This window comes from Vespa velutina, chromosome 5 (assembly GCF_912470025.1).
Source record: "Vespa velutina chromosome 5, iVesVel2.1, whole genome shotgun sequence".
Classification (NCBI taxonomy): Eukaryota; Metazoa; Arthropoda; class Insecta; order Hymenoptera; family Vespidae; genus Vespa; species Vespa velutina.
The window spans coordinates 7,133,067-7,145,566 of NC_062192.1; the positions used below are offsets into that span (position 1 = coordinate 7,133,067).

At 35.4% G+C, this 12,500-nt stretch overlaps 1 protein-coding gene across 10 annotated transcripts in view; it reads left to right on the top strand.

Moving 5' to 3' along the window:
- Positions 1–12,500, top strand: part of LOC124949477 (lachesin-like) — a 199,337-nt gene that overhangs the window by 130,616 nt on the left and 56,221 nt on the right. For all 10 annotated transcript variants that reach the window (XM_047494556.1, XM_047494555.1, XM_047494558.1 and 7 more), the window contains one exon: positions 9,373–9,550. In XM_047494556.1, coding sequence (XP_047350512.1) covers positions 9,373–9,550 — 178 coding nt within the window. The remainder of the gene's footprint in view (positions 1–9,372; positions 9,551–12,500) is intronic.

Sequence of the window (12,500 nt, forward strand, 5' to 3'; positions counted from 1 at the left end):
GGAACAACCTTACGCTTAAGTAGAGTTTGTTTTTACTCGTCTACAAGACTCGTAAAACGTTATTCGAAATCCTTACACGTCTTGAAAAGAAGTGCCAAATAATATTGTGACATTTCAAGACAAAAAGTTAAGTAGAATATTTGAACCAATTACTAGTATTTAAATAGCGTTACATTGTTAGGATTAAAACTTTCGATTAGTTAAAATTCTTCTTTTTATTTTATTTCATCTTTTTTTTTCTTTCTTTTTCCTTTTTATTTTATATCTTACAATTTTTCTCACAAATCTTATTCACGAAATTTTCATTGTTACATTTTTTTTTTTTTATTTTTCTATTTTAATATAAGCTCATTAAATGAGACATAAAACATAGATACGAGATAAATGCGAATATCAAGGAAATTATTTTTTTTTATTCTTATTTAAATTAATTCCGTGGAAATAGAAACGTAGAAAAAAAAAAAAAAAAAAAAAACAAAGGAATAAGAAAAAAAAAAAGAAAATCAAAAAACAGAAGAGGAGGAAAAAAAAGCAATTGGAAAAAATTAATTGTAAAATGATGTCTACTTCGTGCTCCTTTGATATCTCTTTTAATTAATACTTAAAACGGGCCGTCTTTTCATAGAAAAGGCTTGACTCCGACTCTAGTCGGAATTATCGACGCGGATCGTTTCGCTCTTGCCATTACGTTCGACGTGAGCGACACCAAAACGGTAGGGTCAGTTCGTCGAGCGTGAAATGGAGATAATGACTGCAGAGCCAATCAGCTAACCAGACCGAGTCAGGGAGGACTAATCAGGATATATCTCCGCGTTGCGTAGCATTACGTTACGTTGCGTGCATTTAGTCGTCCGTAGCGAGAACGCTACGAAGAGACAGCGAGTGAGAAATAAAAAAAAAAAAAAAAAAAAAAAAAAAAAAAGAAACAAAAAAGAAAGAAAAATAAACGAAACGCGAGCCAATCGTATTCACGAATGAGCTACCGTCGTGAGCTTCGAGATAACTTTACGTAACTTTACAATTAAACTTGGATAAAATCTTTTCTTAAATTCAACATTTATATCATAGATAATGCTTCTTTCTTCTATTTGCTTTAATTTATTGACAAAAACCAATGAAAATGCACTAATCTTTTCTTTTCGCTTCGTTCATTTGCTTGTTCGTAATCTCAATTATCTTTAATAACATCGAAAAACAAATCTATCAGTTGAGATTTTTTTTTTCCATTCAATCACATCCTATAGCGTTTTTTTTTTCTTTTCTTTTTTTTTTTTTATATTAAAATCTAAATACGATTGAAAAATGAAGAAACTATTCGAGATATTAAAATATACACGAGATATTAAAATATTCGTTAATGATCGTACGATTTCCTAATTATTTAATTATTTAATTATTTTATTTCAAAATATAATAATTAATAATTCGGAAAAATGGATAATTTTCTCGTAATGTTTACGTAAATATATGTATATATCGATTACACTTATTTATATTTGAAGTTAATATTCGATGAAAATTGGTCTGTATGTATTTACAGTATCTAAATTTAATAAACGTTATTTATTTGAAAAAGAGAAGGGCGGAGAAAACGTGAAGTGAAAATAAAAGATAGAAATAAACGAGAAATTCTCTAAGCACGTACTTATTCCCCGTTGACTACTGTGTTACATCCAAGATGGAAGGAAAGAAGAAAGAAAGGAAGATAGTATTGTAGGTAGGTAGGTTGGTAGGTAGGTAGGTAGGTAGGTAGGTAGGTAGGTAGGTAGATAGGTAGGTAGGTAGGTAGGTAGGAAGGAAGGAAAGAAACGATTATCTGCGGTTAAAATGACTTACGGATATTCAACTACAGTCAAAGCCTAGTACACGGAAGAAGATTCGAGACGTCATTGTTCGGCCAACGATAACGAGTCCAGGATTTGAATTCATTGTTTCAAAGAGCCGGTTACAGAGGCTTTCCACAGGCAATATATTATCTGTTATTATTGCAGCCAGACTCGAACCCACAATAGCGGGCTTTGCTTGCTGATCTCCATATTTTAATTAAAAGCTCTTGGTGCCGGTGTTACGTTACCCTCACGTGTTAAAGTCAATCCGTGGATGGTACTGTCGCCGGACTCGTAATACGTGAACACGCGTAAAAACATATACCTACATATATCTAAGTGTGTACATACACGTACCTAGACATACATCCATGTGTTCGTAAGCAAACTTCTTTTCTTCTTTTTTCGCAGGGGAGGGTCAGAGGGGCGGAGTAGCGGGGACAAAGAGTCCGGAGGTAAAGCGTTTTCCGATTTTTCACAATTCCTTGATTTCCTATCTTTTCTTTTTTTCCCTCGATAGCGATCTTTCATTCGGCAACATCGACGAGATCGCTCGTCGTTAAAAGTTTTTCGAGAAGCGAAATAGAGTAAACCGAACGCTGATAGAATACTCGAAGTTACAATGAGATTTGCTATGACTTATGCCGTGGATAAAGACGACGTAGGTACAACTCCACTTGGGTTTGTGGTAATTTCTGCGACGATAAAAAGCTTGCTCGGTGTTGAAGGTACTCACCTACCTTTCTACTCCTCCTTCTCGACTGCGCTTTCATTTTAAAGGCAATTAATTTTCTCGGTGAACGCTCGCGCTCACCCGTTGGTAGCCAACGAAGTCACTTAACGAGCTTTGGCCCATAGATTAAAGAGAGATAGAGATAGAAATAGAGAAAGAGAGAGAGAGAGAGAGAGAGAGAGAGAGAGAGAGAAGGACGACAAAGACGAGGACGACGACGTGGGAAATTATTTGCACGAGCTTTATTATAAAGCCCTTAACGTACGTTAAAATGCACGATAACCCAGCCTTAAGGGCCCTGTGGAACGATGCGTCGAGCTCGTAAAGCGATTTATTATCGTCAAATTGTCGAATGTATAACGATCTACGTTGTACTCCGTGTCGTATACCACCTATCGATCCTTTCTCTACAATATAAACTATCCTCCCGCGGGTACGGGCCAATTTTCTTCCTCTCCCGCGCATCGTTACTATAAAATTACCAAATTTTAACGATAGATCGTAATCGACTATATCATCATTTTCTTCCCATCTTCATCTTCTTCTTCCTTTATGTTTCACGTTTACACATAATAATATTGTATATTTGATTTATATAGGTAAAAAAGAAAAATAAAGAAAGAAACGTGCACGTCAAGGAGTTTAGATAATAATTTTCATTGTTAATTAGTTATAATAAAAATAAAATAGTACAGTTAGAAGAAAAACTATAATAAGTTAGAGTTTATAGTTAGAGAAATAAAAATAGATATAGAAAAAGAGAAAAACAGGGAGAGATAGAGGCAGAGAGAGAGAGAGAGAGAGAGGAGGGGGGAACGTATATCTCATAAAATATGTCTATAGTTAGGTTTGGTAAAGCCGCAAAAGGACGTTGGTTTATTTTAGCCGTAATATGTGGCGAGAGTGGGTGCGTCTATGTGAAAATAGTAGCTCGTAAGATTCAAGAAGGTGGTGGAAGTTTAAGAATAGAAGGAGGAGGAGGAAGAATAGAAAGAGAAGGAGAAGGAGGAGCAGGAGGAGGAACTGGATGGAGGAACATGGCGGCATATGCCGTATATGGGCAGTGCACCACTCGTACATCAACAACGTGATTCTCATGCATACTGCTGGGCACATTCTGAGAGACGGCACACGTGTACACGTGCGAGACGTCCTTGGTATTTACGTATTATACTTTCGAACGTTTAATTCTTCTTTCTTTTTTATCGTAGCACTTCGATCGTAGCGACGTGTGAAAATATAAGGGAAAAAAAAAAAAAAAAAAAAAAAAAAAAAAAAAAGGAAGATAAAAGAGAACGGAAATAAAGAAAAGGAGAAAGAGAAAGTAATTTTGTAGAAACAAAAAAGTAGATGGAGAAATAAGTTTTATCACAATTTGTCTTGTTCTTCCTCCAATGCATTTCGAGCATGTCGTTTCGACTTAGGAGCATTGTGTTATTATACGTAAGAGCGTCAGGAGCGTTTCACTTCGCTTATTCGCGAACGGAAGTCGAGCAGATTCGACATCGTTGACTGTGTATACCCGCGTTGGAAGTGCTACGAGACGCGTCTACTTCACATTTACACACGCATGCGCCTATATCTATATATATATATATATATATATATATATATATATATATATATATATATGTATATGTATGCATATATGTATCACGTAGTACCATTTTGAGAACATGCTACAAGGAGAACGGAAGCTCTCTGAATTCACGCTCGATGCCGTTTAAAGCCGTTTGCCGTGGCTCGTACATGGCGCCAAGAGACCGATGTGGCTGTTACTTTCTTTTTCCTTTACCATAAAGAAAGAAAGAAAGAAAGAAAGAAAGAAAGAAAGAATGAAAGAAAGAAAGTAGTAGTCCACGATGAGCTTCGCAAAGTATTTCGCAAGAGTAGCTTCTGACGTTTAAAGCGCGATACACGCTTATAAACGTTAAGAAATTCTTTCTTCTCGTTTTTTATTACTTTCTTTTTTTTCCTTTTTCTTTTTCTTTTTTTTCTTTTTTTTTTTTTTTATATCCTCGACTTTTATTCGGGTAAAAAAAAAAAAAATATCAATTCTGTTTTACGACCAAGAATTTCTAGATCGTAAATTATAATTATAATTATATTCTAATTCAAATGAGAAAAATTGCATGCATATTCTCGATACTTGAACGAATCCTTTCGTTTTCCTTACGAAACGTTATAATATCTCAAATCGAGAAGTTTAACTTCTATTATTCTACATTCGAATGTTTATATTGTCGAATTGTTCAAGTGGGAACGTTTGTCTGGATATTAAATTCGAAACGTTCACTATTTTTATAACGTAGTCGTTGCAATTATATTACTTTGTATTTTTTCGCATATCACTTTATGGATATAAACTCGAGTGGAATTGCCGCGATAGATTCAAATATGCAATTTCCATCGTTTTTCTTTCGGAAGTAAAATCGCATCTCTTTATTTCTCTCTCTCTCTCTCTCTCTCTCTTTCTCTCTCTCTCTTTCTCTCTCTCTTTGCCTCACTCCTTCTCCCTTATTGAACAACCAAGAGAGAGAGAGAGAGAGAGAGAGAGAGAGAGAGAGAGAGAGAGGATTGAATATCATTCCGCATACACGCGTATCCGCATCTTCTCTCCCGCAGCTAACATGCAAATTTTGTTCCAGAGAACTCTCGTTGTGACGGTAACGTCGCTCGAGCAAAATATATGCTAGATTTGATATGACAAACTGAGGGTAGCATGCGCGCAGACGAAGTCGCGACTCCTCGTAGTTGTTGGATTGTCTATAGTGTTATCGTGCTTGCGATATCGTCTTTTAGAATGTGCCTACCGTTCGTAAGAACGAAGACGGATGCGAGCCAAGTTACGGAAAAGTTGAAGCGCGTAAACTTGAAATTGCTTGCTAGAGCTTTATTGATCATCCGTATAGGAATTCTTCATAGTTTTTTCTTTAACGTCAAACACTTGCTTGATTCTCTTCCCTTTTTTTTTTGCTTCTTCCTTTTCATCTTTTTATACGACATTTTCTATCCTCTTTCTTTTTCTTTTTCTTCCTTTTTTTTTCCTTTTTACTTAGAAACTGTCTTTATGAGCGTTAGTTATATCAACGTCGTAGATCAAGAAGAACTTTTTTAAATAACGCGTAACGTGGCGGGCTTAAAATAAGTAGTATAACTCGATATTAAATCAGACACCCGTTCATATGCCAGTAAATACGGTTTATTAGCAGTAGCTCATACTGTTACTTTCTCAATATAGAAAGAAAAGTTTCGTGTTATCTTTATTTTATTTTATATATATATATGTGTGTGTGTGTGTGTAAAAGAAAAATACTAAAAAGGAAAATAAAAAAAAAAAGAGAAATAGAACAAGTTATATATGTATTATATTATCGGTTAAAAGGTTGAAAAAATTTGTTTTACACTTTAATGTAATGTATGATTGAATTTTCAGTCAAAGGTATTATCTCAATTTCGTGCATCTCGTGAATCCCTTTTCCTTTGTTTTATCTCGTATGACAATACGATCCGAGTTAATACCGTTTTAGATACGATGAAACTTCTCTCGTTTAGAATTTTTCAAAGTTGAAATTTTTCCGTTGGCTTATTTCGTTCTTTCGACTATTTAACTTGGCCTTTTCCCTTTATTCTATAGGAAGAGTTTATGTTGTCTGTTGTAGGGCAATGGCGGAAAGGAACACTTTGTAGTAAGTAGCAGTAGTAACGGCCGTTGAAAGGAAGTAGAATCTGTCGAATACTATTGTAGAAATAGTAGTAGTGTTAGTATTAGTAGGTGGTATCCCACGAGCAAAGTTTCGACTTGTTGTCGTGCCGAAGGAGTTCGACCGGGAAGCTTGAAAGTTCTCACGCGGCAAAAGTAGAAACTTAGAGAGAGAAAGAGAGAGAGAGAGAGAGAGAGAGAGAGATGATGGGAGGAGGAGGAGAAGGAGAAAAAGGAGTTGGGTGCGTCGAAAAGTAAAAGGAAAAGGAGTAGAAACATCGTAGCTAGGTATTATTCTTTGTCCGCGGGACGGGAGTTGGTAAGATTCGGGTCGAGTACATTGGAAGACTTCTTCTCTATTCGGAGAAAGTAACTTCCCTATGCCACTGGACGTTTTCCTAAGAAACAAAGAAATCTCGAAGGAAGGAAGGAAGGAAGGAAGGAAGAAAGGAAGGAAGAAAGAAAGAAAGAAATAAAGAAAGAAAGAAAGAAAGAAAGAAAGAAAGAAGTAAGAAATGAAGGAAAGAAGGAAGGAAGGAAGGAAGGAAAGTCGAAGTAAGACCGCCATCTTTCTTAAAGAAATCACGACTATCCATTGTTTCCATTCTTTTTTCCCGTGACTTGCTCTTTTTGTTTCTCCATTTTTCTCTTGTTCTCCCCTTTTCCTTGATTCAGTTACCGAATCTAAGAACTTTGCCTTTGGGTTGTTCATTATCGAGAAAAGTTAAATGGAAAATACTCCTGGATAGGCATTGAACAACGGTCGGTCAGTCTCGGCTTACACAATAGAGGATAATTAAAGCGTAGTAGTAACGCAGGGCCAATCTGGTTTGATTATTTGTTCGTCGACCATAGAGGGACGATACTGGAAACAGTAGGAAAACGCAGAAAAATATAGAAATTCTAGGGAGAATTGAGAAAAGGTTAGTGATCCGTGGTCAGGTTAGCCTTTTATTTTGATGCAAATGGATTTTTTTTTCTTCAAATGGACGTTTTAAAAGTTTGCCCCTAGTCTGCTATTTTGTAAACATCGACATTGAGAAAGAGAGAGAGAGAGAGAGAGAGAGAGAGAGAGAGAGAGAGAGAGAGAGAGAGAGAGAGTGAGAGGGAGAAAGGGAGGGAGAGAGACCAACACAGTGGTCTACCAGTCCGTCGAGGCTTTGATTAACTGGCGTCACGAAGCAAAGGCTCGCACGATTGTTTGCTACGAACTCGTAGCCGTTCCCTCTCGTTCTCCTGATTGCTATGGTTGTCGTTACTATCGTTCTGTTTCTCTCTTCTCTATCCTCATCTACCTCCCACTATCGTGTTTCTCTTCCTGAAAACCCCTTTCAGTTTCCTTCCTTCCTTCCTTCCTTCTCTCAGTAACCGAGTCCGTTCTCGTTTATCGTACATCTCTTTGCTTGCTTGTAGTAACATCCCCACAGAGAGACCGAGACGAGCTACTTTGGAATTAACCGAACTCGCTGATTCTCGCTAAGTCAGAGTGCACTTCGTACCATCTATTCTCTTTCATTCTATCCACTACGTGTATACATGACCTATCTTTGTACTATCCTTTGGTCTGTTCTTTCTTTATCCTCGTTTCTCATCGATCTTTATCCGTGTATGAGTGTCTTGGACTTCTCTAATAAGTAATTGCGATCGCTCATAAAGTAATGAACTTTCTATCTCTCTTTTAACGAACTATTTTATTTCGCTTAAAGACATTGGAACTTTAATAGAATTGATAGAAACGACGTTACGTTATACATGATAAAAAATGTAACAATTTTATTTTATCACACAAATTTTAACATATCGATTTTCTTTAGAAAAATATCAACGATCCGTATCTATTATATCGATGTATGTAACATTTTTCTTTTTTTGCCAGTTCTCTTAAAAAAATTCCATCAGTTTACATCGACCTTTATTTTTCTTTTACCACACTTTAGAATTCTATTTCGATCATAGAAAAGTTTGGAATTGAGATTTTTTATCACTTTTGATTCCGTTCGCGATCAATTCTACCAGCTCGTTTAGTCGTCCCTTTACTTAACCACGAGCCCTTTTACTTCTCTTCTTCCTTATTTCTTCGTCGCTGTTTCTTCGGCTCCGCCAGCTTTCGCAACATTGAAATTAATTCCAGACTGTTGCTTCCAACAGACTCCATCGAGGCACGATATAACTTTATACTCAAATGGAGTTCGTTCCATGGAACTTGCATGGTATAGCCGATTAAATGAACGACCTAGCAACGTTCCATACTCCATACTCCATTCCTTTGTGCGAATCGCTGATATGATTATTCGTGTATTGCATATAAAAATTTATAAAAGCAAAAGAAAAGAAATAAAAACGTCACGTGTTTTTTGTGTATTTTTGGTTTTGTTAATTTTTTCTTTCTTTTTTTTTCTCAACGCAATTAATCAATCGATAACGAAAAAGAAACATTATCATAACACGTTTTTCATCGTAATTTCCCTTGAAGGATTAATAATTCATCATTTCTCCAAGGACAAATTCGAATCTATAGATTTGAGTAAATAGATTCTCCGGTACGGTGAGTACCATGTATTTATCTAAGCCCTCTCACAACCGCAAAGTAAATATATTACTCCGACCTTAGATACCGATTCCAGTTTGACTTTGGACGTCTCGCGGCATACTCGTTGCGGCTTCTTCTCGACCACATTCCTAAAGTCACACATAGTTGAGACTTCGAGAGCTTACCGACGTACATATCTTATCTTTGTCTTGTAACTTCTGTTGCATTGATCTTGGATTTAGATATTATTGAATTATTGATATCGTTAAACATTTCATATCATATAATAATAATAATAATAATAATAATAATAATAATAATAATAATAATAATAATAATAATAATAATAATATATGTAAAACTGTTCGATAAATTTTATGTAAATATAAATAATAATCACTGTTCTATTGTTGTTGAGAAGTTGAAGAAGAAACAAATCGTAAAAATAGAAAAATAATGAAACACATACATATATTTCGATCGATTAATGAAATTTATTTTAAATCCCGTAAATCGTTCAACGACATACTTTTACAAGATACATTAATAACGAGAATTATTTTTCTCTTTTATTTTTCAGTACCAAGAGTTGAAATTGTTGACGAACGTGGCGCAACCACAGGCGATAAATTCTATAAAGCAGGTAGTACGATAGAGCTGAAGTGTGTCGTTAGTAATATACCTCAACCGACTGGATACGTAACATGGCGGCATGGATCTCGTGCACTGAATTACGATACCACCCGTGGAGGAATCAGGTAAGTTGAAATCTACGTTCTGAAGGAGTTACTCCTAGGAAACGACGACATCGTCGTTGTAGTTACAGCTCTCGAAATTTACGTAGCTACGTTAGGATGTCCCGAATTGAAACGACTAAATTGTCGTCGATAACACGAGAAATCGTAGAGGTTGTTCGATCGTAGATTTGGGATTGAATTTCTTCGAGGAAACTTTCATACTTTTCCAATCAAACAAAATTTTTTCGTTCGTCTTCTTTTTTTCCTTTTTCTACGAAGAAACATAACAGATTTTTATCCGACGAAAGTCATTATCTTGTCAATTGTGTCACGAAATTTATTTTGAAGCTGAAGTGTACGTATTATAGGATAATACACACATACATACACATATACACCCGCACACGCGTATGTGTGCGTTGTAAGTTTATATATATATATATATAAACTTGTAAATTGTAAGTTTATATATATATATATATGTATATATATATATAAACTTACAACGCACGTTTCTATAGTCTCCCTTTCGCAGTTTTAACAGCGTTGTACTTCTTTCTAATTAGAATCGACGACCGCACGTAATATCTAACCACAAGGGAAGCTCAGATACGGTTTGTGGGCACTCTAGTAATTTTGTTCCTTTTCCCCTCGACCAGTAGCCGATAGTTTATGCAAGCTGCATGGGAATTCTAATTGCTTCGATAAAGAATGGAGCGTTCGGTGAATTTTGAAAGGCTTTCATTAAAGTTGTCCGTGGTTCGGCGATCGTGCTAGGGGGAGATGAAGGTTGTGGTTCTTCCATCCTCTTCAACCCCCTCTCACTACCCCTTCGCTTGAACCCATCCCAACCTCGCTCGACCGTGTGTGTCCTAATTGGTTATAGATATGGCGGAATTCATGAATTTCAAACGAGCTCTACGGCCTGCATTCGTCCGTCAGTCCCATTCGTTAGCCGGTCGCTCGACCTTTCAATCGGCGATTCATCGATAAATCAATTTCAATTTCTCAGATACGGACGCAAGCGTAAATACGCGCTAGCGTGAATCCAGCCACGTTTTACGGTCAGTTTCGAACGGCTTAGGTATATGTATATATATATATATATATATATATATATATATATATATATATTTATATGTATGTATGTATGTATGTATGTATATACATATATGTGGTTCGCAAATAACGAATGGTTTTCGTCGATGACGCCTTTCGTTCACCCGAATTCCTCATTTATCGAGTCGTTTATCTGGCTATCTTTCTTTCATCTCGTTTTTCTTTCCATTTCTCTTCCTTTTCTTTTCTTTTCTTTTTATTTCATATATAAACCGTGCGGTAATTCTTTTCTCGCATGACTTAAATACCTTTATATTTCTTATTTTTACATTCTTTTGTATTTCATTATTACTATTATAAATTAAAAGGACTTTAAGGAAAAGTGAAACCAATGAAAGTAATCCATCCGATCAAACTGTCAAATAAATCAAGAAATAATAACAATCCGTTGTTTTAAATAACTGAACATTTCTTTTGACGTCGGATAAAATTTTACAATCCAATTTTTATTTTTAAATAGTTGTAAGCTTATACGTGTATGTGTGTGTGTTTTTTTTGGCTATCAAAGATGGAAAGAAAAAGAGAGAATGCAGATAGCATATTAGTTATCACTGATAACAGTATCCTTTATTCCCTTCGCCGGTTTCTCGTTAACTCCGGATCGAGTTCTTTTTATGTTGTCCTTTGCAACCTTTTGTCAGAGAAAGAAAAAGATAGAAAATGAAAGAAAGAGAAAGAGAGAGAGAGAGAGAAAGAGAGAGAGAGAGAACATATTAACTTTTTTATCCAATTTTGTCACGCGCGTTGGAATTTTGCATCTATATCGCAATTTCCCTCGTTTGCGCTCTCTCTCTCTCTCTCTCTCTCTCTCTCTCTTTCTCTCTATCTCCCTCTTTCTATCTACCTATCTATCTCTATCTCTCTTTCGCTTTCATTTTCGCAATTCTTTACATGATTCCGAGAACGGTAGTGCAGTATGCAGCGTGTGTTCAATTTCAGTTTCATCAGTGCGACACGGAACCGGTTGGCTTTGTGTCGACGGTACGCTCTTTGATTTTGCGAAGAACCAAATGTTGTGTATGAAGTCTACCGAGAGCGCTCGTTAACGAATGCGTTTCGATTTTCCCGCTTTTTTTCTCCACTGTTCACCATATCCTGTTGGTAGATTCCTTTTTTTTTTTGTTTTTTTTTTTTTTTTTTTTTTATTTCTTCTCTTTCCTTTTTTCTTTTATCTTTTCTCTCTTTTTTTTTCTCTTTTTTTTTTCTTTTCTTTCTTTTTTATTTTCCCGTTGTTCTCGAATCGAAATTTGCACTCGATCGTTGCAAGTCGACCGACAGTCGGGTTGATCCGATATCTTGCAATTTTTTTTTTAAATTTTCATATGACGTCAATTTCGTTCGTTGATATTCGCGTTAAAGTTCGTAATTTCGATGAATAGAAGTAAATTGACAGGATTATCATTGGAAGAATTTCGTAACATATTCGTACGTCGGACTTCTTTTTATTATTGTATTTTATAATTTGTTATTTAGATTTATTGTTATTTCTATGCCTTTATAATAATCGTTCGAATAAGTTTAATTGGTGATTTGAACAGATAAGAATTCGATTTGGATTATATACGAACATTGTATTAACGTTTTAAACGGACTTATAAATTCATAATCCGTTCGGTAATATCTATTAGATGTAATAAAACGTAGTTCCTATAACAAACATAATTGGCTTTCCCAATAAGATAATTGAGAACTTTCAGTTTCTTTTTTTTCTTTTCTTTTTCTTCTTTGTTCTTTTTTTTTTTATTTTTGAGATAGTAGTAGCCTTGAAACCTTAAATAAAATATTCTATAGTCTATAGGCCGAATAAATTCGAAAATAGTTAATAATATATATACGCACATATACATTCGTT